This window comes from Camelus ferus, chromosome 9, assembly GCF_009834535.1.
Source record: "Camelus ferus isolate YT-003-E chromosome 9, BCGSAC_Cfer_1.0, whole genome shotgun sequence".
Taxonomy (NCBI): Eukaryota; Metazoa; Chordata; class Mammalia; order Artiodactyla; family Camelidae; genus Camelus; species Camelus ferus.
Genome location: NC_045704.1, coordinates 14,225,585 through 14,253,576, shown reverse-complemented (window position 1 = coordinate 14,253,576; position 27,992 = coordinate 14,225,585). Strand labels below are relative to the sequence as shown.

General features: G+C 55.5%; 1 protein-coding gene across 4 annotated transcripts in view; it reads left to right on the top strand.

The window, feature by feature from the left end:
* BICRA (BRD4 interacting chromatin remodeling complex associated protein) overlaps positions 1–24,016 on the top strand; it is a 73,972-nt gene extending 49,956 nt beyond the window's left edge. The window contains exons 2-15 of one of the 4 annotated variants that reach the window (XM_032485666.1): positions 475–575; positions 2,626–2,671; positions 2,764–2,806; positions 4,841–4,906; positions 6,856–8,823; positions 9,469–9,645; positions 17,386–18,015; positions 18,193–18,373; positions 18,677–18,786; positions 19,557–19,618; positions 20,667–20,815; positions 21,023–21,117; positions 21,349–21,451; positions 21,995–24,016. In XM_032485666.1, the coding sequence (XP_032341557.1) occupies positions 2,631–2,671; positions 2,764–2,806; positions 4,841–4,906; positions 6,856–8,823; positions 9,469–9,645; positions 17,386–18,015; positions 18,193–18,373; positions 18,677–18,786; positions 19,557–19,618; positions 20,667–20,815; positions 21,023–21,117; positions 21,349–21,451; positions 21,995–23,100 (4,731 nt within the window). In that variant the 5' untranslated portion in view covers positions 475–575; positions 2,626–2,630 and the 3' untranslated portion in view covers positions 23,101–24,016. The remainder of the gene's footprint in view (positions 1–474; positions 576–2,625; positions 2,672–2,763; positions 2,807–4,840; positions 4,907–6,855; positions 8,824–9,468; positions 9,646–17,385; positions 18,016–18,192; positions 18,374–18,676; positions 18,787–19,556; positions 19,619–20,666; positions 20,816–21,022; positions 21,118–21,348; positions 21,452–21,994) is intronic. The other 3 variants (XM_032485668.1, XM_032485667.1, XM_032485669.1) reach the window with 3 other exon arrangements.
* Positions 24,017–27,992: the final 3,976 nt, after the last annotated feature.

Sequence of the window (27,992 nt, the reverse complement as noted above, 5' to 3'; positions counted from 1 at the left end):
GAGCTCCCCTCTGCCCTAGTTAGAGCGCTGCTGGCGTGAGTTCAGTGTGAGTGAATCAACCATGTATCTTCAACACTGTGTCTTTAAACAGAAACACACATACACCACGGGGATATATAGAGGATGGGCTGATGAGACTGGGACCAGACGCTCCTGGGAAGCTAACCCAGTATTTCCCCTGGAGTGGTGACCTTACAGAATACAAGCATGTCAAATGACGAGACCCAAGCGTACTTTGTTAGCTTGGAAGCACCGGTGGATTTTACTGTATAACGGTCCCTCCTGTGGCATGACGTGTGTGTATGTCTACACGCTAGGTGTGGATGCGGTGCAGTGAGTCTGCACGTACCACATAGGTGATCATTTGCAGTGTGTGTGGTTTTAAACTAGTATGTGGCCTCTCCTCTCTCCAGCTACAACTTTCTCCTCTTCACTGCGGGTCTCACTCACAGCCTCTCTCTCCTCTCTCCACAGCTGGCCCCCGAAAGGACACTCCCCAAGTCCCCAGCTGGGGGCCCCGCGTAGAGCTGGAGTGGACACCCCCTCCTTCCCTTCATGATTCGTCGGTAGCGCAGGTAACCACCAAGAGTCCCTCTCAGCCCCGGAGGGGCTGTTGTCCTTTGTCCACCCCTGACCCGGAAGGGAAGGGACGTTCCTTCTTGGCTGAGCCCGGCTTAGCCACATCCCTCAGCCCCGCCCTCTCAGGTCATTTGGGCCATCCCCCTGCCTCCACGCCATCGGTGGGCAGGATGCTCCTCCCCACCTCCCCTCATCTCCAGATTCTTTGCAGAGCTTGCCTTGTTGTTCCCTGGCCGGACGAGGCCGGATGTGGGCTAGTTGGGATAGGTTCACGGGCTCACAGGCCACAGAGCTGGTGACACAGGAAGGAGGCACATGGGTGGAGGCTGGACTCTAAAGCCAGAGAGTGTGTAGTCCCCACCACCAGATGCAGCAGCAGCCTTGGAAGGGCCTCTCTGGGGACGGTTCCCAGGGCCAGATCTAGAGGGGACAGTGATCGGCAGGCGAGGATCTGGGGGGAGATGTGTCCTTGTGTCTGCCTCGCGGGCCCTGTCCCAGACTGGGCGTGTTAACGCAGGGCCCGTGTGTGCGTGCATGCGCGTGTGCGTCCCAGGGACCCTGGGGAAGCACAGGTAACATTTTTGGCCAACATGCATGTTTCTGGCAAGAGGGTCTTTTGTGCTATCATCAGACTCTGTGACGCACTATTTCAGGAAGACCCTGACCCACCTAGGAGGGACCTACCCGGGACTCTTTATGCCACAGAGCAATTGAGAGTAACGGGAGCTGGGGCGGCCATCAGGAGGTGACTGTCAGGGATGCTCAGAGAACGCTGTCGGCGGAAAGGGGTTATGAACCAGCTTAGGGCACCTGTGAGATTGTACACGTGTGTTTTGAGGGGAGGGGAATCCACAAAAGTCACCACGTCCTTGGTGAGCTCAGGACTACCACCTCCCCCCACACACACACAAAAAAGAGACTAAGAACTCCCTGGTCCTGGGCTGGGGTTGTGCGTGACTTCTTGCTGTGTCCGCTCTGCTTTGTTGGGAGGGAAAGATGGCTGGGTTTGGAAGTTTGCAAAGGTGGGTGTGTTGTGGGGGGCTGACTATAGCTCAGTGGTAGAGCGCATGCGCTCTTGGTCCTGGGTTCAGTTCCCAGTACCTCCATTAAAAAGAAAAGAAAAAAAAGGTGGGCGCATGGAAGTTTGGTGGGATGTTTGGAGCGATGGAAGTTTAGGCAGTGGATGGGCAAACCTGGAGAACTTCCATTTTCTCACCTGTGGAATGGGGCTGACAGCATCTCCCCAACCCAGGGGGGTTGAACAAGCTAACATTTGTGGAGCACTGAGGGCAGTGCCTGGTATGTGGTACACATGGGACAGATGTTGGCTTTCCGCATCCTCATCATTCCGGCAGGCTCAGCCCGGCTCCAGCGGCGCCTCTGCCTCAGAGCACCCATCCTGCCGGTCCCTCTGCCTCTCTCTTCCCTTCCTTGCAAACTACAAGGCATTTGTCTTCAAGGGGGACCCAGAACCTGGGTCATGAGGCCCTTTATGCCGCCTCCACTCCCTCCCTACTTCACCCCTTCCTCTGTTGGGCAAGCCCCTGCCCCCTAGCCCCTGGCCTACTCTGGGCGAGGCCCTGGGCTCAGGGAGGTGGGACCGAGTGCTGGTGCAGAGCCCAGGCTCGAGGCCAGACTTCTGGGTCCAGGCCTGGCTCTGCCACCTGCAGCAGGGAGGTGGAGGACGATGGTCTCTGCTCTTCCGAGTGCTCACCTGCCAAGCAGGGGTGGCGGGACCCACCTGGCAGGATGCTGTGGGGATGAAGTGGGCCTGTGCGTGATCAGGGCTTACTTGTCTGGGTTGATGTCATCATCATTGTCAGCAGATACAGGGGAAGGAGAGAGAGGGGGAGAAGGCAGTTGTCTCTGTCTGGTCAGGCGGTTCTAGAAGGGGCCCCCACCTATGCCCATAGAATTAAGGGAACAGAAACCCTGACCCCCTTCTGGGGTCTCGGCCCCTGGGAATGGTCCTTGCAGGGAGGGCCCTGGCGTGCTGCCAACATCTAACTTGTCTTTCTTGCCCTCTTCTCGGCCCGCCCTGTCCAGTGGCGATGGATGATGAGGATGGGAGATGCTTACTAGACGTGATTTGGTGAGTAGTAGGCTTCCCCCACCACACCCTCCCTCTCCCTCCCCTCCCCTGTCCCTCACCTCCTCAAGTGTCTCTCCCCATCTCTCTTACAGTGACCCTCAGGCCCTCAATGACTTCTTACATGGATCCGAGAAGGTGAGTGCTGGGGCGGGGAGAGGCATCCCAGGGCAGGGGGCTGTGGAGTGGGGAGCTGAGGGACACACCCCCAATTCAGTAGGCATCTGCCCCATGCCTTCCACGAGCCAGGAACCAGGGTTCTGGTGGAGAGTGAAAGAGATGGCAGATCCCTGCCCTCGCATCATACACGTTTCCCTGGTAAACCAAGCAACAAGTAATTAATCAACATGACGGTGGAAAGCACCGTGCAGAGTAGCTTAAGAAATAATGTCAGTGGGGAGTGAGGGTATAGCTCAGTGATAGAGCGTGTGCTTAGCATGCACGAGGTCCTGAGTTCAATCCTCAGTACCTCCATTAAAAGAAATTTTTTTTAAAGAAATAATGTCACTTGAGAAACAAAAGAGGTTTAGGAGGAAATGAATGGGGGAGGGGGACAGGGAGGGGACGTTGAAGGTGAGCCTGAAGGATCAAAGGGAGGTACCCATGGTTCTCTGGGCTGGGGAAGAGCAGGTAGAAAAGTGGAAAATTTCGGTGTGTTCAAGGAAAAGAAAGACTCGTGGGGCCAGACTGAAGGGGAATCTAGTAGGTGGTGAGGGTGGCATGGACAAACATCACCAGGTCATGGGGCCTGGACGACCTTGATTGAGAAGTTTTGATTTTATTCTGAAGGGGACGGGCAGTTCTGTGAGGTTCTTGAGTGCATGGAACAAAGCGGAGAAGAGGGGACATCTGTTGAGCTGTGGGGTGTTGTATCAGTTACCAAGGGCTGCATAACAAGTTGTCCCAACACTTAGTGACTTGAAACAACATCTGTTAGAGCTCTCCCAGTTTCTAAGGGACAGGACTTGGGGAGCAGCTTAGCTGGGTGTCAGGCTCAGGGTCTCCCCTGAGTCACAGTCAGGATGTTGGCTGGAGCTGCTGTCATCTGAGGGCTGTCAGGGGACGGAGGACATGCTCCCACAATGACTCACTCCTGTGCCTGTTGGCTAGAGTCCTCAGTTCCTTGCCATGTAGACCTCGCCACAGGATGGCTTGAGTGTCCTCGTGACACAGCAGCGGGACTCCCAAGAGCGAGTGACCCAAGGGAGAGAGCCAGGAAGCTCAGTGCCTTTTATGACCTAGTCTCCGAAGTCACAGACTGTCATCCTCATCACACTGTGTGCACTAGAAGCGAGTCACTCAACCCGCCCACACTCACAGGGAGGGGAACAGAGTTCCACTTCCCGGGAGAGGACGTATCAAATAATTTTTGTGGAGTAGGGGCAAGTGCACTGGGACGCTGGTGGCCGGGGCCATGGGGTGGGTGGTGGAGGAGGGGCCAGGCATGGCTTGAGATCTTTTGGGAGGCAGAGTCAACTAGACTTGCTGGTGGATTCGATGCTGAGGCAGAAAGAGCATCCAGAATGCCTCCTGGGTTTGATCTGAGCCGCTCAGTGGGTTGTGGTCCTGTTCCCTGAGATTGGGAGTTTGGGGGCAGATTCCAGAAGTCCAGGAGGTGGGGGCTATTGGATCCACCAGTCTGGGGTTCTGGAAAGAGCTCAGCTGGAGAGAGAAATTGAGGAGGCTCAGCTGTGGACATTCAGTGAGTGCTTAGGGCCTATTCCAGACATTGACGATGCCTCCGGGAGTGGCAGGGCTGCACAGAGGAAGGAGCGACTTAGGGGGAAGGGACAGACCGTTGTTGGGAAGAGGTGGCATATGTGACCAGCCCTGAAGGATGTGTTGCCAAAGACACCAAGTGGGGAAAGGCAGGGGGCAGGGGGCCACCGCTTGGGCAAAGGCATAGAGACAGGATTCCAGAGCTCAAGGCAGGAGTGTCAGAGAGCCTCAGACACGGTGCTGGGGATGCCCTGGGTGTTAAAGATGCAGCCAAGCCCTTTTCTTTGGGGCCTCTTTTCTAGAGGCAGAGTTTCCTGTACCCCTTGCGCCCGCCCCCATCTCGTCTTTGTCTCTCTGTCCCATGTAACCCTCAATTGGTTTTTGTTCTAGAGCGTGGGCCGGCCCACTGCCCAGCTGACCTTTGACCTTGGGTGGGGGCGGGTCTTGTTGCAGCTCGACAGTGATGACCTCCTGGATAATCCCGGGGAGGCCCAAAGTGCCTTCTATGAAGGTCCTGGGGTAAGTGGCCTGGGGGCTTGGGGAGGGTGATGGGCTCCAATTATCATCCGTTGCCCATGGAGGCAGCCAGTGCAGGAAAGGGGGTAGCAGGGGGAGGGGGAGGGCACCCACATCCACTGAGGCACTTTGCCGGGAGGAGGGCAGGGCAGTCACTGAGAGCAGGGCCAGGTACAGGTGAGAACAAAGCTGCTGGACCCCTGGCTATGCCCGCAGGACCCTGAGAGGAGGTGGGGATCATGAGACCCTGGCCTTGGAGGGGAGCTGGTACGGAGCTGGTACAGAGAATGGCCCTGGAGTTATGGGGGGGTGGGGGGTGGGGCACTCCTGATGGCTTGCGGTCCTGTTCAGGCTCAGCCGTGGGGGAGTGTGTCACCTGAAGGCAGGGGTGATGAGCAAAGCCCAGAGTGGGGAACACAGTGGGCTTTTATTGAGTACCTGCTATGTGCTGGCCTATGCCAGGCCCATTACTAAATGTCAGTTGTCCTCTTCTGCAGCCTCTCCCTCCCCTCTCCTTTCCCCTTCTCTCCCCCTCCCGCCCCCTCCTTTTTCCTCCTTTCCCCTCTTCTGTCTCCCTCCCACTCCCCGCTCCCCACTCCCCACTCCCCTCTCCTCCCTCTTCATCTACTGAACACATATCATATGCCAGGCCCTTCTCATTAGTTTTCACTGACTTCTCCCAACAATTATAATAATATATTCCAAAGAATTTATCTGGCATAATAGACATGACTAAATCCAGAACCCAAGAAATACACATTATGTTCATGTTATTCTATTTATCAACCCAGTAACACTGTGAGCTTCCGTTCTCATTGTGTGGTCATTATTCTTATCGCTGTTGTCCTCTTTTAATACCCAAGAGGTCCCTGATCAGGCTCTCAACACCTCCCATACATGACAGCAGTGAACATCATGCCATCCTAGCAGACAGGTTTGGATCATGCCATTTAGTGGTTAGGGACTCAGAAATGCCTAGTCCTTGGTGCAGGGCTGAGCTGGAGGCCTGTCCTGCCAGAGGTGACCTGTCTCGCCGACAGGGAGGTGAGGATGGGAGCCGGGCCACCTCACTGGGCTATTATTGACAACCCCATGGACGGTAATAATAACAGGGACATATGATGTTTCTCCAGCATCAGCTCAGTGCCGGGACTGCTGTGAGCCCTCCGTGTGGACTCAGAATCTTTCTCACCATGGGGTTCAATCCATTATCTGGTCAAATGTCAGTGGGTATTCCGTGCCATTGGCATAATTATTGCTTATGGAATATTTACTCAAATCCGCATCCCTATATTGATTATACATTTGTGCCCTGGGTCACCATCCTGGAAAGCATTTAAGAAACATCAAACTCACAGCGCACTTGGCACAAATTAAGGCTCCCAGATGGCAGCTGCTGCTGTAATCTGTAATAGAACCACGATCTGTTTCATCTGAAACCTTGGGGGCCAGGCATGTTCCAGAATTCAGGCTTGTTCAGATTCTGGAAAGTGATGCAAAACGTGTGCTAGGTGTCACATAAACTCGCTCACCTTTGTGTGGTCAAACTTCAGACGAGTCACGGTATGTGGATGAATTGCGCCTTCTCCCTGAGAGTATCACCTCAGTTCTGGTCAGGTTTCACGGCCCAAAGTCACCAAAGTACTTGTGGTTTTCAGAGCCTTTTGGGTTTTGGCATTGCGGATGAATATTATGGGCCTGTATGGCTGTTTAGAAAATGGTTTTTATTCCATTCTGCTGATGTGTTCAGATGGGGAAACAGGCCAGATTAAGTAAGCTCCAGTTGTACGGCTTAGCTCTGGCAAAGCTGAGGTTTGAAGCCAGGTCCAGCCACTTCTAGATGGAAGGTTCTTTCTGCCCCTGCCACCCTGACACCCTTTGCTGCCGTTGTGCCTGGAGCCCAGCCCCTTGCTAACCTCAGCTCTTTCCTTCCCACCTCACCCGGCCTCCAGCTCCATGTACAAGAAGCTTCTGGCAACCACTTGAACCCCGAGCCCAGCCAGCCGGCCCCGAGCGTGGACCTTGACTTCCTGGAAGATGACATCCTGGGCTCGCCCTCGGCTGGGGGTGGCAGCGGGGGCGGTGGGGGCGCTGACCAGCCCTGCGACATCCTCCAGCAGAGCCTCCAAGAGGCCAACATCACTGAGCAGACACTCGAAGCTGAGGCCGAGCTGGACTTGGGCCCCTTCCAGCTGCCCACCCTGCAGCCCACGGACGGCGGGGCAGGCCCAGCGGGTGCCGGAGGGGCTACAGCAGTGGCCACGGGGCCCCAGGCCCTTTTCCCTGGTGGCGCTGACCTCCTGGGGCTGCAGGCCCCGCCCACTGTGCTGACCCACCAGGCCCTGGTCCCGCCCCAGGACGTGGTCAACAAAGCCCTCAGTGTCCAGCCCTTCCTGCAGCCTGTGGGCCTGGGCAACGTGACCCTGCAGCCCATCCCTGGCCTCCAGGGCCTGCCCAACGGCAGCCCTGGGGGCACTACGGCAGCCACACTCGGCCTGGCCCCCATCCAGGTGGTGGGCCAGCCAGTCATGGCACTCAACCCGCCCACCTCCCAGCTCCTGGCCAAACAGGTGCCCGTTAGTGGCTACCTGGCCTCGGCGGCTGGGCCCTCGGAGCCAGTGACCTTGGCATCAGCTGGTGTCTCGCCCCAGGGGGCTGGCCTGGTCATCCAGAAGAACCTCCCCGCCGCTGTAGCCACCACGCTCAATGGGAACTCGGTGTTCGGAGGGGCGGGAGCTGCCACTGCTGCTGCCAGCGGGACGCCCTCGGGACAACCGCTGGCGGTGGCCCCGGGCCTCGGCACATCACCGCTGGTTCCAGCACCAAACGTGATCCTCCATCGCACGCCCACACCCATCCAGCCCAAGCCTGCCGGTGTGCTGCCCCCCAAACTCTACCAGCTGACACCCAAGCCGTTTGCCCCTGCAGGCGCCACGCTCACCATCCAGGGTGAGGCGGGGGGCCTTCCGCAGCAGCCCAAGGCCCCCCAGAACCTGACTTTCATGGCAGCGGGCAAGGCTGGCCAGAACGTGGTGCTGTCAGGCTTCCCGGCACCTGCTCTGCAGGCGAATGTCTTCAAGCAGCCTCCTGCCACCACCACAGGGGCAGCCCCACCGCAGCCCCCCGGAGCCCTGAGCAAGCCCATGAGCGTCCACCTCTTGAATCAAGGCAGCAGCATCGTCATCCCCGCCCAGCACATGCTGCCGGGCCAGAACCAGTTCCTGCTGCCCGGCACATCCGCTGTCCAGCTCCCTCAGCCGCTCTCGGCCCTGCCCGCCAACGTGGGTGGGCAGATCCTGGCGGCCGCAGCCCCCCACGCGGGCGGACAGCTCATCGCAAACCCCATTCTCACTAACCAGAACCTGGCGGGCCCGCTGAGCCTGGGCCCCGTGCTGGCCCCTCACTCCGGGGCCCACAGTTCGGCCCACATTCTCTCAGCTGCCCCCATCCAGGTGGGCCAGCCGGCACTCTTCCAGATGCCCGTGTCGCTGGCCGCGGGCAGCCTGCCCACCCAGAGCCAGCCAGCGCCCGCCGGCCCTGCTGCCACTACCGTCCTCCAGGGAGTCACTCTGCCCCCCAGCGCCGTGGCCATGCTCAACACCCCCGACGGCCTTGTGCAGCCGGCCACCCCCGCCGCCGCCACTGGGGAGGCGGCACCCGTCCTCACGGTGCAGACAGCGCCCCCGGCGCCCCCCGCGGTCAGCACACCGCTGCCTCTGGGCCTCCAGCAGCCACAGGCGCAGCAGCAGCAGCCTCCACAGGCCCCCACCCCGCAGGCCACTGCCCCGCCTCAGGCCACCACCCCCCAGCCCAGCCCAGGCCTGGCGTCTAGCCCGGAGAAGATTGTCCTGGGGCAGCCGCCTTCTGCCTCCACCACGGCCATCCTCACTCAGGACTCCCTGCAGATGTTCCTGCCCCAGGTAACTAGGGCTGGGCTGGCCGGGCAGGGGAGGGGCGGGGGCGGGGCCGCGAGGGCAGGGCGGGGTCTGCCTGGGCAGGGGTCGAGAGCCGAAACCGGATGTGGTTGAGGCAGCAACTTGGGAGGGTCCTGTGATGATGGAGAGCCACTCAAAGGTGGCACCCCTGCTCCAGGTTTGGGTGTCCCTGAGGACGAGGCCGGAGGGTGACAGGGGTCAACTGGCGGACACAGAGACGCTGACACAGACAAGGGAGAGGGACAGACAGACAGACGAGGAGAGTGAATGACTGGCTGACTGACAGACTGACAAGGAGAGCCAGACTGCCCTCTTGCTGGAGCGTTGGAGAGGGATCACAGAGAGAGAGTGGACTAGACACAGACAGACTGGGCGGGAGAGATGGGAGTCGGGTGGAGCTGGGAGTCGACTCACAGAGACTGAGTGGACGGAGCTGCCCTGGGTTTTGGCCTCCAAGTGCCTGGACCCTGGGGCTCCCCTGGCCTCAGCACTCAGCCTCTTGGCGCCCCCCCCCCCCCGAGCTGTTCCCACCACCCTCTTCTCTGGAGCATCAGTGGGGGCGGGGGCGTCAAGGAAGGCCATGGGTCTGCAGGGATGGCTTTCTGACCCTTTGCGGGCTGCCCCTTTCAGGAGAGGAGCCAGCAGCCCCTCTCCACAGAGGGACCCCACCTCTCCGTGCCCGCCTCGGTCATAGTCAGCGCCCCGCCTCCCGCCCAAGAGCCAGCCCCGACCACCCCCGTCGCCAAAGGAGCTGGCCTTGGCCCTCAGGCCCCCGACAGCCAGGCTTCCCCGGCGCCGGCCCCCCAGGTAGATGAACCCCAGCAGCCTCTGTCCTAGCGCAGACCAGCCTTGCCCCTTGCCCCTTCTTCCCCGCTCCCTCCTCTTGCTCTCTGGCTGCCCTGCCTGCCTTTCTGTCTCGCTGGCTTGGGAAACGGTGCTCTCCTTTGCTCCCCAGATATTTCCTGAGGGTCTCCTGACGGTCATGGATGCTTGAGACCAGGGCCAGTCCCTGGGGAGCCCACGATCTAGTCAGGGAGACAAGATGCACACAACAGGAAACGGATCATGTCCTAGAATTATTTTCATATCTGGATAAGTAATGTTCAGGTAGCTGACATTTCAAGGAGGATACCGAGAGGTCTGGATGAAAGCCCACTCTCCTGCTTTCCCTCCCCAAGGTGGTTTCCTCCGCTCCTTTCCACTCACAGACAAGCAAGATAACACCTGGATTCTTTCCCTTCCATTTTTAAGAAAATGATAGCATACTTTGCATGCATTCTGCACCTTTTATCATTTAAAAATTCATCTCAGAGACTGTACTTCATTTTATACAATTGCATAGCATTCCACTGTGTGGAGGTACTATTATTTAACCAGTTGTTGGGAATTTAGGTCACTTTTTGGTCTCTAGCTACTATGAGCAAGGCTGTAAAGAAAACTGTACATATGTCACTTTGTAGGATAGGTTCTTAACAAGGAAATTGCTGGGTCTGAGAGCATATGCATTTGGAGTTTGACAGATACTGCCAAATTGCTCTCTATGGAGTATAAATTGGTTTAACAGATTATCAGCAATATATGATTTGTGCCTGTTTGCCCGCACCCTCAGCAATATTGAACTCAGCCAGTCTGGTCGGTAAAAAAATAGTATCTTGTTTTGTTTTAATTTACATTTCTTTCACTGTGAATGAGGCTGGGCAAGTTTTTGTAGATTTAAAGCTATTTATCTCTTCTGTGGAATTGTTCACACCCTTGACCATTTTCAAATTTGTGCTGGTCATTTTCTTGTTGATTTGTTGAAACTCTTTACATATTAATTAGTCTTCATCTCATGTGAGTCATTAGCACATAAGCATACAAGGTTAAGGCAGTCCACCTTTTCTTCTGGAAGGATGGATGTGGTCCTCCTTCAAAAGGAACCAGTGGGTAGGTAGATTAGGATAGGCAGGAAGAGGAGGGAATAACAGCGAGGTCCAGCAGAAGTCAGCTGGGCTTTGGCCTTAAATGGCTGTGATTTCACTCTCAGGCTCTGCTCCTTACCATGTGACTTGCAGCAGCCAGTTTCTTCATTCCATCAACAGAAGTTTAGGGAAGCAAAGGCACTGAGTATAGGCCAGACCTTGTGCTAACCCTGAGCAAGTCCCTGTAACTGCTGAGCCTTGATTTCCTCATCTGGAAAATAGGAATGACAGTTTCTTTATAGGTCTGTTAGGACGAGTTAACGAGTTAATGTATGCTTTGCGCAGAGTAAGCACTCCATAAATGTTGGCTGCTATTGTTGTTGTTGTTGTTGTTGTTGTTATTATTATTATTTCAGTTTTTCTGCTTATAGGGTAGAGCCCAGAAGGATGTAGGGCCAGGATGTCCCCAAGTCATCTCTACACAGGGAGAAAAAGCAGGCAGAAGGAAGGAAGGGGAGAGGGGCCACTTGGCCTGTGAGAGACTCAAGCTGGAAGCACTATTTCTAGAGTGGTTTGCCGGCCTGGGTCCCTCCAGCAAGGGCCTTCCCCACTTCCGAGCCCTGTGGTTGAGAGCCAGGCCAGAGCACGCCTGTCCTCTGGCACTCCAGTGCTGTACACCCTGCAGATACGTGCAGAGCCCTGGCTGTGTGCCAGGTCCTTGTCTAGACTCGCTCGTCGGGTGACCAACCAGCCCAGTTTACCTAGTACCAAGGAAGTTCTTGGGAAATGGAACAGTTTTTGTTTTTGTTTTTTTGTTTGTTCTTGTTTTGTGGTGGGATGTAATTAGGTTTATTTATGTTTTTAATGGAGGTGCTGAGGATTGAACCCAGGACCTCGTGCTCACTAGGCAGGCACTCTACCACCGAGCTACACCCTCCCCCGGAACTTTCAGTTTTAAAACTGAGACAGTCCCAGGCAAATCGGGACAAGTTGGTCACCAGTCGGCCCTTCCCGGCTGTTTACTTCTCTGTAGCACTTACCGCCCTCTGACCGGGCTGCACATCTTCCCTGTTGACTCTCTTCACTAGAACGCCAGCTCCTCTCTATAACGTATACTCTTCGCTGTAACAGAAACTCACTGAGGGCAGAGAGCTTGGTGTGTTGTGGCCCTGCTGGATCCCTAGCGCCCAGAATAGTGCCCGGACGACACTCAGTGAGCCTTACTGGAATAAATGAATGGTGGAAGGAACTCAGCCACACCCACAAGCACCCCCCTGGTGCTCAGTACCCCGCAGCAAAAACAAAGGGAGGGCCATTCCTGCTGGACACTAGGTATGGCTGAAAAACTGCTATCCGGGAGAACTGTTGTTGGAGGGGTAGTTAGCAAACAGGTCTTCTGGAATCCCACTCTGCCACTTACAGGCTCTGTGACCTTCGTCAAGTCACTAACCTGTCTGTGCCTCAATTTCCTGACCTGTAAAATGATAATGGCATCTCCTTCGTAGAGTTGTTAACATTAATATATGTAAAGTGCTTGAACAGGGCCAGGCATGCTGAAAGTCCCGCAAAGTTGCAAAGTGAAAGAAGCCAGGCAAATGTTCCCTGAAAGCCATAAACCTTTTTTAGGCTTTGCAGGACTCTGTTGTCACAGCCTCAGAGCTGCTCTAGACCCTACATAAACCAGCAAGCATGGACGTGTCCTAACAAAACTTTATTTATGGACACTGAAATTTGAATTTCATATCAGAATCACAAGCCACAAAATATTCTTCTTCTTTTGACTTTTATTCACCCGTTTAAAAATGTGAAAACTATTCTTAGCTTGTGGGCCATACATACTGGTTGGCCAAGCGGGCAGCCGGCCAGAGTTGGGTTCTGGGCCACGGTTTGCCAACTCTGTTGGTATATTTCATTTCATCACATAAACACGCAAGGCTTCATTTTTTCAGGCCCCTAGTCCATGGTTTCCCGTGGACTGGATAATAAACAACACTTCGATAAATATTCTTGTATCTGGCTTTGCACACGTGTGAAAATATGTGTAGGGGAAATTTCTAGAAATAGAATCGCAGGATCAGAGGGTATCCAGTCAGCCCTCCATATCCTCGGGTTCTGCATCCATGGATTCAAACAACTACAGATTCAGGGAAAATCTTCCAGAAAATTCCAACACACAAAACTTGAATTCGCCACGTGCAGGCAATTCTTTACGTAGCATTTACATTGTCTTAGGTCTCATAAGTCATCTAGAGGTGATTTTTTAAAAATTGTTGTTTTGTTTTTTGGAGGGAGAAGATAATTAGGTTTATTTATTTATTTATTATTATTTTTTCAATGGAGGTACTGGGGATTGAACCCAGGACCTTGTGCATGGTAAGCATGCGCTCTCCCTGAGGTGATTTAAAATATATGGGAGGATATGTGTAGATTATACGTAAATACTGCCCCATTTATACAAGGGACTTGAGCATCCTCAGATTTGGTACCCGACGGGGGTCCTGGAACCAATCCCTGCGGGATACAGAGGATTGAGTGTTACATTCCAAACATGTCATGGAAAACACCAGTCTGGTTGCTCCCCCATGAGGTTTGTGCCAGTGAAGGCTTCCTCTAGCAGCTTCGTCAGCCCGGGTCAGCCACCAGCTCACTCCCGGCCAGGCGGGAAAATGCTCGCCACCTCCTCTAATTCTGTACGAATCAACTGTCTGGCCGTCTCCCCAGGGGCAGTTGGAATTTCTTCGTAAACAGTCCACTCAGGTGGGAGTTTTTAAAAAAGTGATTATAAAAATAATTTCATGCTTATTTAGAAAATTTAGTAAACACTGAAAAGAACCAAGAAGAAAAACAAATGACCCCTAACACCACTGTGCAGGATCCACTGGTAACATTTTTGGTATGAAGCTTCCTTTTAGGCTTTCTTTCTTTCTTCCCATCCATTGAAAATATTTGTCCTTTTTGACCATAGGTGTTAAATTCACATGATTTGATCATGAAAAAGCCTTTTTAGCAGGGTGGGAATAGCTTGGTGGTAGAGTGCATACTTAGCATGCGCGAGGGCCTGGGTTCAATCCCCAGTACCTACATTTAAAAGAAAGAAAAAAGGCATTTTTAAAGTATGGGGAAAAGCATCCCGCCCCATGCCTGCATTCGCAGCCCCGACCCCTCCCCATAACCTCAGCGCTTACTTTTTGTATATCCTTCCAGCTCTTTGTGCATATACAGCCTTGAGCAAATACAAGCTTACATTTCTCTCCCCGTTTCTCTCTACCCAGCAGGGAGCACATTATCCACTCACTTGGGCAGCATGTGGGGAGTTTCTTGGGTCCTTTGTTATAGTGGAGAAGTATTCCTCTGCAGATAGGAGTGGACTATCATTCATCCTGGGAAACACTGTTCTGATGGTTAGACCCCACTTGGGCTCTGGTCCTCCACACAGAGCTGCAGTAAATAAGTTGTCTGTGTGTCATTTCACACTCATGCAGGTGTATCTCTTTGGTCACTGTCTGGAAGCCTATTTGCTGGGTAAAAGCAGTGCACTTATAATTTGCACAGCTGCTGCTGAATTGCTATCCTCTGAAGTTGTAGCAAATTGTGCCAGTTTAGACCCGTGAGGGCAACTTATGAGTGTCTATGAGACATATGGCTTATTCCTAATATGATGCCTAAAAATCATTCCATAGAGTGCTTTTGATTTGCATTTATTACAGGTGAGGTTGAGCATCTCTTGAAATAGTGAAGCCTTGTGTGATTCCTTTTCTGTGCTCTGTGTGATCACACCCTTTGCCCCCCTTTTGTCACTGGTTGTTATTCTTAGTGATTTCTAGAGACTCTTTATATATGAGAGAGATGAACTTTGTCTGTGCTATGAATTGCAACTATTTCCCCCCGGTTATGTCATTTGGTTTTTTGACTTGGTTTAGGGGGAGTGGGTGAGTATTTGTCTCTGCATTTTTAATGAGGAAGGAGGTTTTTTGTTTTGTTTTTTTAATTTTAAAACTTTTTTTAAAAACTTTGTTTTTTTAAAACTTTTTTATTTTTAAACTTTTCATTTTTAAATCATTTCAAACTTGTAGCAAAGTTGTAAGTCTAGTACATGGGCATAATGCTCATGGGAGTTCTTTACTCTCTAACCAGATGTATTAGTTATCTATTGCTGTGTAACAAATGACCACCCTTCCCTGCCCCCAAACTTAGCAGCTTGAAACCACAAACATTAATTTATCTCACACGGTTTCTCAGAACCAGGAGTCTGGAAGCAGCTTCACTGGAGGGTTGTGGCTCGTGATCTCTTAACGAGATTATAGTCAAGGTATCAAACAGGGCTGCAGTCATCTGAAGGCTTGACTGGGCTGGAGAATCTGCTTCCAAGATGGTGCCCTCGTGCAGCTGTTGGCAAGAAGGGGGACCTACATAGGGAGGAACTGAGGCCAAAGCTTCTCCACACGACAGCTCAGAACGTGCCCCCTTTGTTAGCTTCCCCCAAGTGCGAGATCAAACAGCAGAGAGGGAAAGAGTGCCCAGGATAAAAGCCACAATGTTGTTGTTTTTTTTAATTGAGATATAGTTAATGTATGCTGCAGTCTTCTTTACAACCTAATCTTGGAAGTGACATGTGATCACTTCTTAGACCAACCCTGGTACAATGTGGGAGGAGACTGAATGCGGGGAGACGGGGATTGTTGGTGACCACAGCAGATTCACCCCCTGCAGCTGTTTAGCTGCATTCGCTTTATCCGGAGCTCTCAGCGTGTGTACATTTTCTTTTTCCAATGAAAGTAAATTGCAGACATTGTGCTTCTTTAATATTTCAGCTGTTGAGAATAAGAACCTTCTCCTACTCGACCACGGCAGAGTTACCAAATTCAGCAAATTTAGCGTTGAGACAATACTGCTATCAAAGCCACTATCCGTAATGCAGTTCAGCCAGTTCTCTAGCAATTGTGTGAGGTATTGCGTGATCTCCTTCCACTTGGCGTCTGGCACGTGTGTGTTGCCACTTGACCAGGCCCCCAGAAGCCTGTGCTTGGGGTGGTGTCAGGTGGGCTGGCTCCTTCGTCCTTACTAAGCCGCTCATCTGCTGACGCCATTTGGATTGTTCTGTTACCTTCTCTGTTGAAAATACTTCCACACTGGCTCGCCCTGCGGACAAGTACCTGAATGCTCCTTACCACAGATTCCCGGAGTGGGGATTCCCAGGTCAACTCGTGGCTCTTTCAGAACCACCAGATCGGACCGCCTTCCAAAGGGTTGTCCCGGGGACAGTCTCACCAGCCCCTTGAGAGCCAAGGGCCGGCCTTCTGATCTCTCCTTAGAGATGGCAAGCCTTTGGGGATGTATAGCTTGATTGATTGGTTGGTTAGTTTTTTTATTTTGAATTGCCAGGAGTTCTTCAGGGCCATGCTTGGAGGCTTAAAGCAAGTCGTAACTCTGGAATTATGAGTTGGCCCCCTTTGGAGGCTCGCAGCAAAGAGCCCCCGCTTTGGAGCGTGGCAGCGACAGGTGTCCCTGAGCCCGCTCAGCCTGAGTCCTCTTTGGTCAGCTTCACAATTCCTGGGTGGTGGAGGGAAGACAGGGAACAGTCATTTTGGCTCCATGGCATCAGTTTCTCATCTGTGAAATGGATCCAGTGTTACACCAAGGCCAGGTTACAGCCCTTGGGGAGGTGACCTCTGGGGGAAGAGGGGCAAGGTGCCCTGACAGAGGTGTGTTGTAGGCGAGGTCACCGTCTATGCTGTGGAACTAGTGCTAGGATCGCGTGTGCAAGTTCGACACAGTTGTGCTTGCACACACACCCCCACACCCATAGCCTGCAGGCTCACATGGCTCCTGGGGAGGCCTGCAGCCACAGCCCCACAGTGACACAGAGGCAGAGGCCACGGACACTTAGAAGGGGGCCCACAACTCATGGGCTGGCATCCAGAGGGACAGGACCCTGATCCTCTGGTTCAGTCCTTATCCTTGGCCCGGGTACCACCCGCACACCCCCCCCCCAACCCCGGACCTATCCCTGGCCGAGCCCTCCTCCATCGTCAGCCCCACACCCCAGCACGCAGCCCTGGTGTCTGTGCTAGCATCTGTCTTCCTGGGTTAGCGGGCGGTCAGGCCGGGGCTGGCGGCTAGGATGCGGCCCCCGCCCAGCCACCCCTTGCTGCTGTGCTCATGCTCCTGCCCCCCCCCCCGCCCCCTGCCTACCCGCTGGGCAGCTGGTGTGGTGCCCCCTCCCCCGCCGCCACTGCTTCCTCTGCTGCTGCCCCCCAAAGCCTGCAGAGCTCGCCTCCATCTGGGGGGATTGGGGGGGTGGTGGTGAGATCAGAGGGCAGAGGTATGGGGGTGAGGAGGTGGGGGACAGGTGCAGGGGTGAGGGGGGACAAATGGAAAGGGGCGGTGGGGACATGATGTGGGGACAGATGTAGGGGACAGCTTGAGGGCATGAAGTGAGGTGGTTGGGTGTCAGGCGGAGTGGTGAAGTGGGGAGTTCAGAAATGAGAGGCAGGAAGGATGTCGGCTTCTTTCTCTCAGGACAAGGGGTGGCTAAGAAGTGGGGTTTCTGGCGGGAGTGGCTGGGGTCCCCAGTGTCTTGGGGCAATGGGAGCCAAGGTTGGTTCTGACCCCCGCCCCCTCCCCTCTCCCTCCCTCCCCTGCCCAGATCCCAGCAGCGGCTCCACTGAAGGGCCCAGGCCCCTCCTCATCCCCCTCACTACCTCACCAGGCCCCTCTGGGAGACAGCCCCCACCTGCCCTCCCCACACCCTGCCCGGCCCCCTTCCCGCCCTCCCTCCCGACCCCACTCCCGCCCGCCTTCCCAGCCCCAGAGCTTGTCCCGCCCACCCTCAGAGCCCACCCTGCACCCCTGCCCCCCACTCCAGGCCCCCCCGACTCTGCCCAGCATCTTTGTCATCCAGAACCAGCTGGGTGTCCCCCCACCTGCAAGCACCCCGGCCCCCACAGCCCCCGGCCCACCCCAGCCCCCTCTGCGACCTCCATCCCAGCCCCTGGAGGGGCCGCTTCCCCCAGCCCCCCACCTCCCTCCGACTTCCACCTCCTCTGTCGTGGCCTCTGAGACGTCCTCCAGGCTACCAGCCCCCACGCCACCTGACTTCCAGCTCCAGTTCCCACCTGGCCAGGGGCCCCACAAATCCCCCACGCCCCCTCCCACCCTCCACCTGGTCCCCGAGCCCGCAGCGCCCCCCCCACCGCCTCCTCGGACCTTCCAGATGGTGACCACCCCCTTCCCGGCGCTGCCCCAGCCGAAGGCTCTTCTCGAGAGATTTCACCAGGTAATTGGAGGCAGGGACCAGCCCACCACCCGCCCCACACCCCTGCCCTCCCCTGCAGTCTGATTGATTGGAACCCCTCCTGCTTTATGGCTCTCTCTTTGCCCCCAGCCCTGGTTCCTGGCTGCCCCACTCCTAGTGGGTGCCCCCCATCCCTCAACCACCTGTCCCTCTCCTCAGGTGCCGTCCGGAATCATTCTCCAGAGCAAGGCCGTGGGGGCCCCTGCTGCCCCGCAGACCTCCGCCAGCCTGGGGCCCCTCACCAGCCCCACTGCCTCTGTGCTGGTCAGCGGGCAGGCCCCATCCGGGACCCCTGCCACCCCCAGCCATCCCCCTGCCCCGGCGCCCATGGCCACTGCAGGTAGGGGAGCCCTCCCAGGAGAGAGGGGTGCCAGGGTCGAGAGAGAAGCTGAATGACAGGGAGGGCTGGCTGGGACAGAGCTGTGGGTGGGTGAACCCAAGGAGTTGGTTGCCCAGAACTCACTGGACAGGGAAGATGGAGGAGGAAGAGCTGTCTCCCCAGATCTCACTCCCAGAGGGGCACGCACGCCGGGGCTGGCGTGGCCACCGAGGCTGAATAACCAGACAAATGTAGGATGCAGGCTGGGGGGTCACATTTTTGGAGGGGCCTTTGTGCCAGAGTCCTGTTTGTCCCCGCCTCCAGGCCTCCCTCCTCTGCTTCCTGCTGAGAGCAAAGCTTTTGCCAGCAACCTCCAGACCCTGAGTGTGGCCAAGGCCGCTGCATCTGGACCAGGGAAATCCTCTGGGATGCAGGTAAGGGGCCGCCAGGGTGGAGGGCTAAGGCTGGAGTGATGTCGCCAGGGAACTGAGACTGGGGCCAGAAGGGCAGGGGAGCTGATGGGCAAACAGCCAGAGACGTGCAGATGAGACACCAGGACGGTCCAGGCAGGGGGCATTTGTGAGACCAAGACAGGTGGGCAGAGACCCCTGGAAACACTAAAACAACAGGGTGATGATAGGAGATGTGGGCTGAGTGAGACCCCAGACGGTCACTGGGGGTGGGCGCAGGAGAAAGTTTGAGACTATGGAGGAGGGACTGGGTGAGGCTGTTAGGTGTCAGCTCAGGATGGGTGGGGTGAGACCCTAGACTCAGGGGCAGGGCAGGGTGGGGGATGGGACAGCAGAGATGGGGTATCAGTGGGGAACGAGGATGGTGGTACCCAGACTGAAGAAGTCAGGGGCGGGAAGAAGATGGCAAGGCAGTTCAGATGCTGGGTGATGACGAGGGAGATGGGGCCATCAGATGGCCAGGCAGGGAGACTCCAGAAGTCAGGCAGAGGGTGTCAAGGGCTCAGGCAAGCCTGTCACCCTCTCCTCACTGTGTCCCCAACGGGGTCCCATCCTGGGTCTGCCCCGGAGGTTGAGTGCAACTGGTGGGGCATCCCGCTGCTGGGACCAGGACCGCATCTCGGAAGACTTTGGTCCCCTCCCATCTTTGTCCCAGGCTGGGCGGTGGAGGGGAACAGAGTACCATGGGAAGGCTGCTCCGTGGCAGTACCGCTCACCTCTTCTCTCCCCTGCAGTATGAGAGCAAGTCGGGCAGCCTGAAGAAACCACCCACACTGCAGCCCAGCAAAGAAGCCTGGTGAGTTGCAGCGCCCCGTCCTGGTGTCTCCCCTGCCCTGTGCCTTCCCTCCACCTCTCATCGGCCCTGTGGTTTGGGCAATGCCGTTTCCCTTGAGGACCCTCTTGAAAGTGGGGTGGTAATAGTGATAACAGGGCGATGGGTGACGAGTCGATGAGACTGTGTGAAGAGCTTTTATGGGGCAGCTGGGCTGCCAGCTGCGAGAGGGAGGGAGTCAGTAGGGCTTGGTCACCGCTGCCCCCTCGGCATCTCAAACAGGGCAGGGGCTGGCAGTGCTCAGTGCCAGGGATGGGAGTCTGGTCATGTGCGTGGCTGGACAGATGGCTGGATGGGTAAATATTGGATGCTTGCCTGTGTTCTGTCCCTCTCTCCTGCTCTCCTTCCACCGAGAGAGTTGGTCAAGTCATACAGTGCCCAGTCCTGTGCTAGATTCTGAAAACGCAAAAGATAGACTAGGTCTTGCCCCGCGGTGTGTAGGGGCTGCTGGTCCTCAGCACAGGGTACAGATGAGCATGTCTGGTGGGAGAGACAATCATACAATAAAGAGACATCATTCATTTTAATATGCGCTTTGCTACAAAACAGCCCAGTGAGAGAACACGATCCTATCACCCAACCAACCAGGGGACCAACCTCTCTGCACACCTCCCCAAGTTGGCTGCTGAGCCCGTGGCCGGGTGGGGACATGCTGACCCCCGGTGGCAGGAGACGGTATTGCATGGAGGATGAGTCGCAAGCTCTGGCATCTGGTTCCCAGCCCTGCCTCCTCCTCCTCCTCCTCCTCGCTGTCGGTGCTTTGGACTCCTCTGTGGGCCTCAATTGCCTCATCTGTAAAATGGGGATAATGATAGAACCTACTGCGTTTGGTTGTCCGCAGAGATGCAGTGAGACAGGACAGGCACGCTCAGCACACATTAACACATATTTCTGCCACGTTCGTTTCCCCGATTGTTTACCTTGTGGCCTGGAGCTCGGAGTCCCGGCTCTGCTGTCTCCTGGCCTCACCACCAGCTCTGTGTGTGTGTTTGTGGTGCTTCTCATCCTGCAGCTTCCTGGAGCATTTGCACAAACATCAGGGCTCCGTCCTGCACCCTGACTACAAGACGGCCTTCCCCTCCTTCGAGGACGCCCTGCATCGCCTCCTGCCCTACCATGTCTACCAGGGTGCCCTCCCCTCCCCCAACGACTACCACAAAGGTGAGGCCTCCCTGGGACTCTCCCCACCCTGTCTCTGTTGCGTGGAGGGGCTGGCGATGACTGCGGAGAGTGCAGAGGATCAGACACCAGCGTAGCACTGCAGGCACCCTTGACCCCGAGATCGGGTTGCGCCGAGCCCTGTGCAGGCCGACGGGTCTTTCCGTCCCCAAATGTCTGAGCTTCTGGGCCTCTTCTTTTCCTCCACAGTGGATGAAGAATTTGAGACGGTCTCCACGCAGCTGCTGAAACGCACCCAGGCCATGCTCAATAAATACCGCCTCTTGCTCCTGGAGGAGTCCCGGGTAGGGTGACCATCACCTTCCTCCCCGGGGGACCCGGACCTCCGCGTCTGGGCACAGTGGAGCCTCCTGCTCCTTGAAGCCTCTGGAGGGAAGGAAAGAGGGAGGGAGGCTGGTGGTCAGATCACAAGAAGGACAATTTGGAATCTGTTCCCATCCATCCCTCGTGGCTCGCGTCCCCTCCCCCACCTCGCTGCTTCACTTGCCATCCTCTCTCTTCCCTCCCCCCGTCAGAGGGTGAGCCCCTCAGCGGAGATGGTCATGATCGACCGAATGTTCATTCAGGAGGAAAAGACCACCCTGGCCTTGGACAAACAGCTGGCCAAGGAGAAGCCCGGTGAGAGGGATGGGATGGTGTCCCGGACTCCTACCCGCGCAGTGAGGCGGAATTAGACCACAGTGAGCCAGGAGCGTGGTGCCCAGCCTTACCTTACTCCACCACTGGGTGGCGCCCGAGCCTCGCCTTCCCGCCGGAGAGGGCTGAGTTCACCTTGCTCTGTCACCGTGTGTCCATTTCACCTCCTCGATCCTGGCGTGGATAGAGGGAACATTTTGCCACCACCCGGGGTTAGAAAAGAAGGAGAGCAGAGCTAGGACTGGGGTGAGGCAAGCAAGGTGCCTGGGTTGCAAAAGTTAAGGTGGCGTCGACTCTCAGGTGCTGACCAGTGCTTTCACATTAGGGGGACTGGGGAATTGGGGGAAAGGGTCCCACCTAGCAGTGTGTCCCCAGGATTTGATGAGTCAAGGGCTTAGCCCCAAGCCTGGCGGATAGTAGGTGCTCAGTGCACATCGGCTTCTCTTAGCTCTGCTCGACAGGTGCCTTGTGCTTCCGCTAATCTCCTGGCTTTCCTCGCCCCCCCCCCCCCCCCCGTTTCTACAGATGAGTATGTGTCTTCTTCGCGCTCTCTCGGCCTCCCGGTCTCCGCCTCTTCTGATGGACACCGGCTCCCGGGCCATGGTCTCCCACCGTCCTCAGCATCTGGAGCCCCAGCCCAGCCCCCTCTGCACCTGCCCACCAAGCTGGTGATTCGGCACGGTGGTGCGGGCGGCTCCCCTTCCGTGACCTGGGCCCGGGCATCCTCCTCCTCCCTGTCCTCGTCCTCCTCATCCTCCGCCACCTCCTCCCTGGACGCCGACGAGGACGGCCCGATGCCCTCCCGCAACCGCCCGCCCATCAAGACCTACGAGGCTCGGAGCCGCATCGGCCTGAAGCTCAAGATCAAACAGGAAGCCGGCCTCAGCAAGGTGGTCCACAACACGGCCCTGGACCCGGTGCACCAGCCCCCGCCGCCGCCCCCTGCCGCCCTCAAGGCAGCCGAACCCCCACCGCGGCCCCCGCCGCCACCCCCCTCCACTGGCCAGATGAACGGCACGGTGGACCACCCGCCGCCGGCCGCCACTGACCGCAAGCCACCGGCGCCGGCCCCCCACTGCCCCCGCCTGCCCCTCCGGAAGACGTACCGCGAGAACGCGGAGGCCCTGGGCGGCGGGGCGGCCGAGGGGGCGGCGACCGGCAGAGCCCGGGGCAGCAGTCCGACGCCGCTGCCCTCCAAAGTGGACGAGGCCACCGGTGGGCTCATTCGCGAGCTGGCGGCCGTGGAGGATGAGCTGTACCAGCGGATGCTGAAGGGCGCCCCATCGGAGCCCACGGCCGGCGCCGGGCAGGGCAGCGGCAGCAGGGAGCCTGGCTGGGAGGCGCCCCCTCTGCCCCCAGCCAAGCGGCGCAAGTCTGAGTCGCCCGACGTGGACCAGGCCAGCTTCTCCAGCGACAGCCCGCAGGACGACACGCTCACGGAACACCTCCAGAGCGCCATCGACAGCATCTTGAACCTCCAGCAGGCCCCCGGCCGGACGCCCGCACCCCCCTACTCCCACGCCGCCCCGACGGCGGTCACCGCTGCCTCCCGGTCGCCCCTGCACAGGCCAGAGGCCTACCCGCCCTCCAGTCACAATGGTGGCCTCGGCGCCAGGACGTTGAACAGATAACATCGGGCTGGTCTTCCCTCCCCCGTCCCGTCGCCCTGCCAGGACGCCGGGAGGGGGTGCAGCGGGGCGTCTGACCTCAGCCTCCTGGGGGACTTGAGCCGGGGACCCCTTGAGTTTTTCTTGCCTAAGTTATTTGAGTCACAAAGGCCTCCTCCTCCACCTCCTGCTTCAGCTGGGGTGTTGGGTGGGGGCCATGGATTTTGGGGAGGGGGCTGTAATGTAAAATGTCCCCCGCCCCTCGCCAAAGGAGGGGGTAATCCTGGTGTGTCATTTCCTATTTCTTTCCATTTCCTTACCCGCTCCGCCCCTCCACAGGGGACACGTGTGTGTTCGCCAGGGATGGGGGCTCCCTGGTTGTCCCCACTGCTCCCGCATAGCCGGGTACCCACCGGGCTGGTCTGTGTGGCATCACGGATCCACACGTCGAGATCGCCCCGAGCTGGCCGGGTCCTCGGAAGCTGCGCTCAGCCTCTCCCCACCGCCCCCAACAGGCTGAGAAAGGAAGCGTAGGGAAGGGGCGGCGTGAGCCAGCATCCCCGGCCCGCCACCTGGGGGCGCTGTGCCCGCGGGCACCTTTGTCACATCCATGTGTGTGCGTCCCGCTCCATGTCCTCTGTCCCTTTGTGTGTGCTCGAGAGAAAGAGAGTTCGAAGCCTCCAGTCCCTCAACTGAAATCTGAGCACCTCCAACACAGGAAACCGGAGTCTTCCTCCCATCCCCTCCCCCGCCAGTCTTCCCTCCGTTCTTCCTGCCGCCAGCCACCCGCGCCAGATTTTGAAATCTTGGAGACAAAACTAGTACTGTAAGATAAATTTTTTTGTACTGTATTTATTGTGTATAACGATTTTTTTAAAGGAGAATTCTGTACATTTAGAACTCTTGTAAATTAAAAAACGATCCTTTTTTTAAAACTGTACTGACGCCCCCCTGACCCCAGTGCTTTGTTCGGAGACTGGGGGTTGGGGCAACACGTGGGTGGGGAAGGGGATTGTGAAGGCTTAGCTCACCTGTATCTGTGAGCACCTATTGGGTGCCAGGCCCTGTTCGAGGCACAGGGAGGGGTGCAGCCGAACAAGGCAGACAGAAGCCCCTGGGCTGGGAGAGCTGACTTTAGTGGAGGAGGTAGAGAGTGAACAGCTAAGTCGAACACAGGAGATTTGCATCATTCCTGGTGAGGCTCTGTGGTCTCTGGAACATGCAGTTAGTGGATACTGAACCATCACTCCTGGGGGAAATATAGGGCTTGCTTCCTACCAGCCACTGGTCACATTTATGTCAATCCATCAACACATCACCTTGTTTTACATGTGTTCCTGTTTAAAGACACTCTACTTAATATGTAGTGCTAATTCGTTAACATTGAGAACACGGCCAACATCCCTGTAACCCGTGCCTGAAGGAAGCGTATCTAACACGCCATTTCTCCATAAGGTACATTTCAGCCTTCCCGTGCTTAGCAACACGAGACAGCATGAAGCACTAGGCATGGGGGCCATTTAAAACAGTGAGATCAACAAAAGCACAAAAAGGTGGAAAACGTGGCACTACAGAGACCTGAAAAAGGACACCCGCTTCCAGGATGGGTGTTGCCTTGTTCGACCTCAATTGGAACGTGTGTGTTGGGCAACTCAAATTCTGTGCCACTTTGCGCATGTCTGTGAAAGCTTTGCGAGTTTTCGGCACTGCAAATAAAATTTAACCAGCAGACAAATTCACAAATACAGCACCCACAAATAGTGAAGATTGACTGTCAGTGTGTACAGTGTCAGCTGGAGATGGGAGGGAAAATCAAGCACTGTGTTAGCTTCCAGTGGCTGTGTAACAAGTACCACTGATGGTGTAGGGGGAGGGGTGGCTTAAAAGAACAGAAATGGATTCTCTCACAGTTCCAGAGGCTGGATGTCCCAAATCAGGATGTCACCAGGGCCATACTATGGGAGGATCCGTCCTTACCTTTTCCAGTCTCTGGTAATCCCAAGTGTCCTTGGCTTGTGGCTCTAAAACTCCAATCTCTGCCTCTGTCTTCACAGTGCATTTTCCCCCTATACTGGTGTGTCTTCTCTTAAGGGACACCAGCCATATTGGATTATAGCCTACCCTACTCCGGTATGAGCTTGTCTTAACGTGATTACATCAGCAAAGACTATTTCCACAGAAGATTACATTCACAAATGATCCACGTGGGGTTGGGACATTGGTGTCTCTTTTGGGGAGACACAACTCAATCCATAATGCAAGGTAGAGGAGTGAACAAAGCAGCTGCTCGTCCCTTTGTGTAAACTAGAAGACAGCACCTCTTTCTCCTGGAGTTTGGAGAGCAACTTGGATTCCAGCCCCCTTCATTCAAGAGAGTGCTTTGTGCAGTGAACAACCTGCCCAACTGCACGTGAAGGCCCTCAGGACCAGGTGGGAAGGGATGACTTCATTGAGGAGGTGATAATCTGAGCAGAGATATACATGAAATGAGGGAGGGAACCATAGGGCGATCTGGGGGTGGAACACCCAAGGCAGGGATAACAGCCAGTGCAAAGGCCCTGAGGCAGGAGCATACCGTGGAGTGTTAAACAGCAAGGAGGCCCTGTGGCTGGAACCTGGGGAAGAAGGGGGTGCAGACAAGAGGTGAGGTCAGAGGGAACAAAAGGGGCGTATCCTTTAGGCGCCTGAGCTCCAGGGTGATGACTTTGCTCTTACTCTGAGGCAGGAGCCAGGGGAGGGTTCTGGGCGGTGAGCCGACTTAGGTTTCCCAGGCGCCCTCTGGCGGCCGCGTCGGGGAACAGACAGGGCGAGGAGGCGACTGCCGTAGTCCAGGAGGCTGGACCAGAGTGATGCACCCTGTTTCTCTGCGGGCCTTTCGGGGTGTTTGAGAGGGAGGAGCATATAAATAGTATCTCCAGGAGAGGGACCGCCCTCTTCCTAGCTCTAGACCTACTTCCCCCATGTACGAAATAAAGCGCTGAAGGAGAACGACAGCTCTTAACATCCTCGGATCCCGGCACGCTCGCGGAAGACCTCACGTGGCCGCGCAAAGAAGTTTGCCAATGATTTCCACCCGCTCAGGTCCTCAGTTCTGGAAGGCTGGCTGCATGCAACCGGAGAAGAGGAACATGATGACTAACGTTTGTAGAACACTCACCGGGGGCGATGCTCCCAGCCCTTCAAGGGGGGCAGCTTATTTGGTGCTCACATAAGCCCGTGTGTGGAGATTGATAGCCCCATCTTGCACTATGTGGCAGACTGGGCTACAAGCCAGGCAGTCTGGCTGCAAGCCCACGGTCTTCCCCTCTGCACACCCAGCTTCGGGGGAGAGGGCAAGCAGGCTGTGCAGAAGCCAGAGATCTCTCCAGTCTGGGTTCCTGGGCAGGAAACCAAGACTGATCTCAGCTCCTATAGTTAGCCTTTGGGACCTATCTTCTTAGATATCCGCTCTTAGATGCTTGGAGCAGCTGGATGGGCACCTGTGGGGTTCCATCTTATACAGCTGAGCCATCTGGAAAAATGACCAGGACAATTACTTCAGGGCCTAAATCACCTGGTCACAGAGGGCTTGGAACCCAAGACTGACAGTGTCCAAAGTGCATTAGGTAACTCCTGGGCTCTCCAGCTGCCTTCTCCAGCTTTTTCTTTTTTTAGTTGTGGAAAAATATCTATAACATAAAATGGTATATAACATCACTTCTAAGTATCCAGTTCATTGATATTAATACATTTGTATCGTGCAAACATCAAGCCTCAGAACTCATTTCACCTTGCAAAACTGAAACTCTGTCTTCATGAAACAATGCCTCCTCTTCCACCCAGCCCCCCTCAATCACCATTGTACTTTCTGTCTCTGTGAATTTCACTACCCTAAGCATCTCCTATGAGTGGAATCACGAGATTCGTTTGCTTGTGCCTGGCTTATTTCCTTCGGCATCATGTCTTCATCTGTGTTGTAGAATATGTCAGTTTCTCCACCCAGTTTTGACAGATGGGGAGGGAGGGAGCTAGGGGGAAAAAAACTGAGCTTCTGCCTTGGGGAGGGGGCTCCAGAGGCTGCAAGTGCATCAGGGAAGTGGGACGACCCTGGGGACAGATCTCAGAGACTCTCGGATTCAGAGAGTAGCAGACAGCGAGATAAGACAGCTGCCCCTGTTATTAAGGACTCAAAGCATATTTAATGCGTCAGAATAGTGTCGACTCAGGGCTTTTTCAATCCACTGGCCCGATTGTACTGTTTCGAATGCATAAAATAAAACCCTTGGGATTGCAAGGGAACCAATTATACTGAAATACAGTTACCAGTGTATTTTTAAAATTCACAACTCTGTAATAGAGGCTGGTGTATCAACGCACGGTTAGAAAGAGCTAGGTGTGGGTCTAATCTGCGATGAGTAAACAATCACTGGAAATTCCAAAACAATTGCAACGTGGTAACAGCATCAGCAATTCCTCTGTGACAGTGACACACGTCCTGCTGTTGCTGTTGTGCTTTGCAGCTCACATGCATGGTTGATGGAAACCCTGAATTTCAGTGAAAAAAATCCAGATGTCACCCGCCCCCAATCCCAGTTCAAAGACCCTCAAGGAAACAACAGGTTGAGAAGCCCTGGAGTAGGTAGGCGTGAAAACAGGGCAGCAGCCTGGGCTTGAATCCTCATTCTTCCACTCCTTGGGTCAGAGAGACTCTGCTTCCCCGTACCTCAACTTTCCCATCTGAGAAATGGGGTTGATAAGTGATAAAAATAATAATAGCAGGACCTTGCCTCCTAGGGGGCAGGGGGTCCTTGTCAAGCTTTTAGAATAGGACCTGGCTCCTAGCAGTAAATGTTGGTTAGTACTAAGCTCCTGACCTTTTATTTAATACATATAATATTTATATATAATATACAATTAATATATGATTTGTTATATAT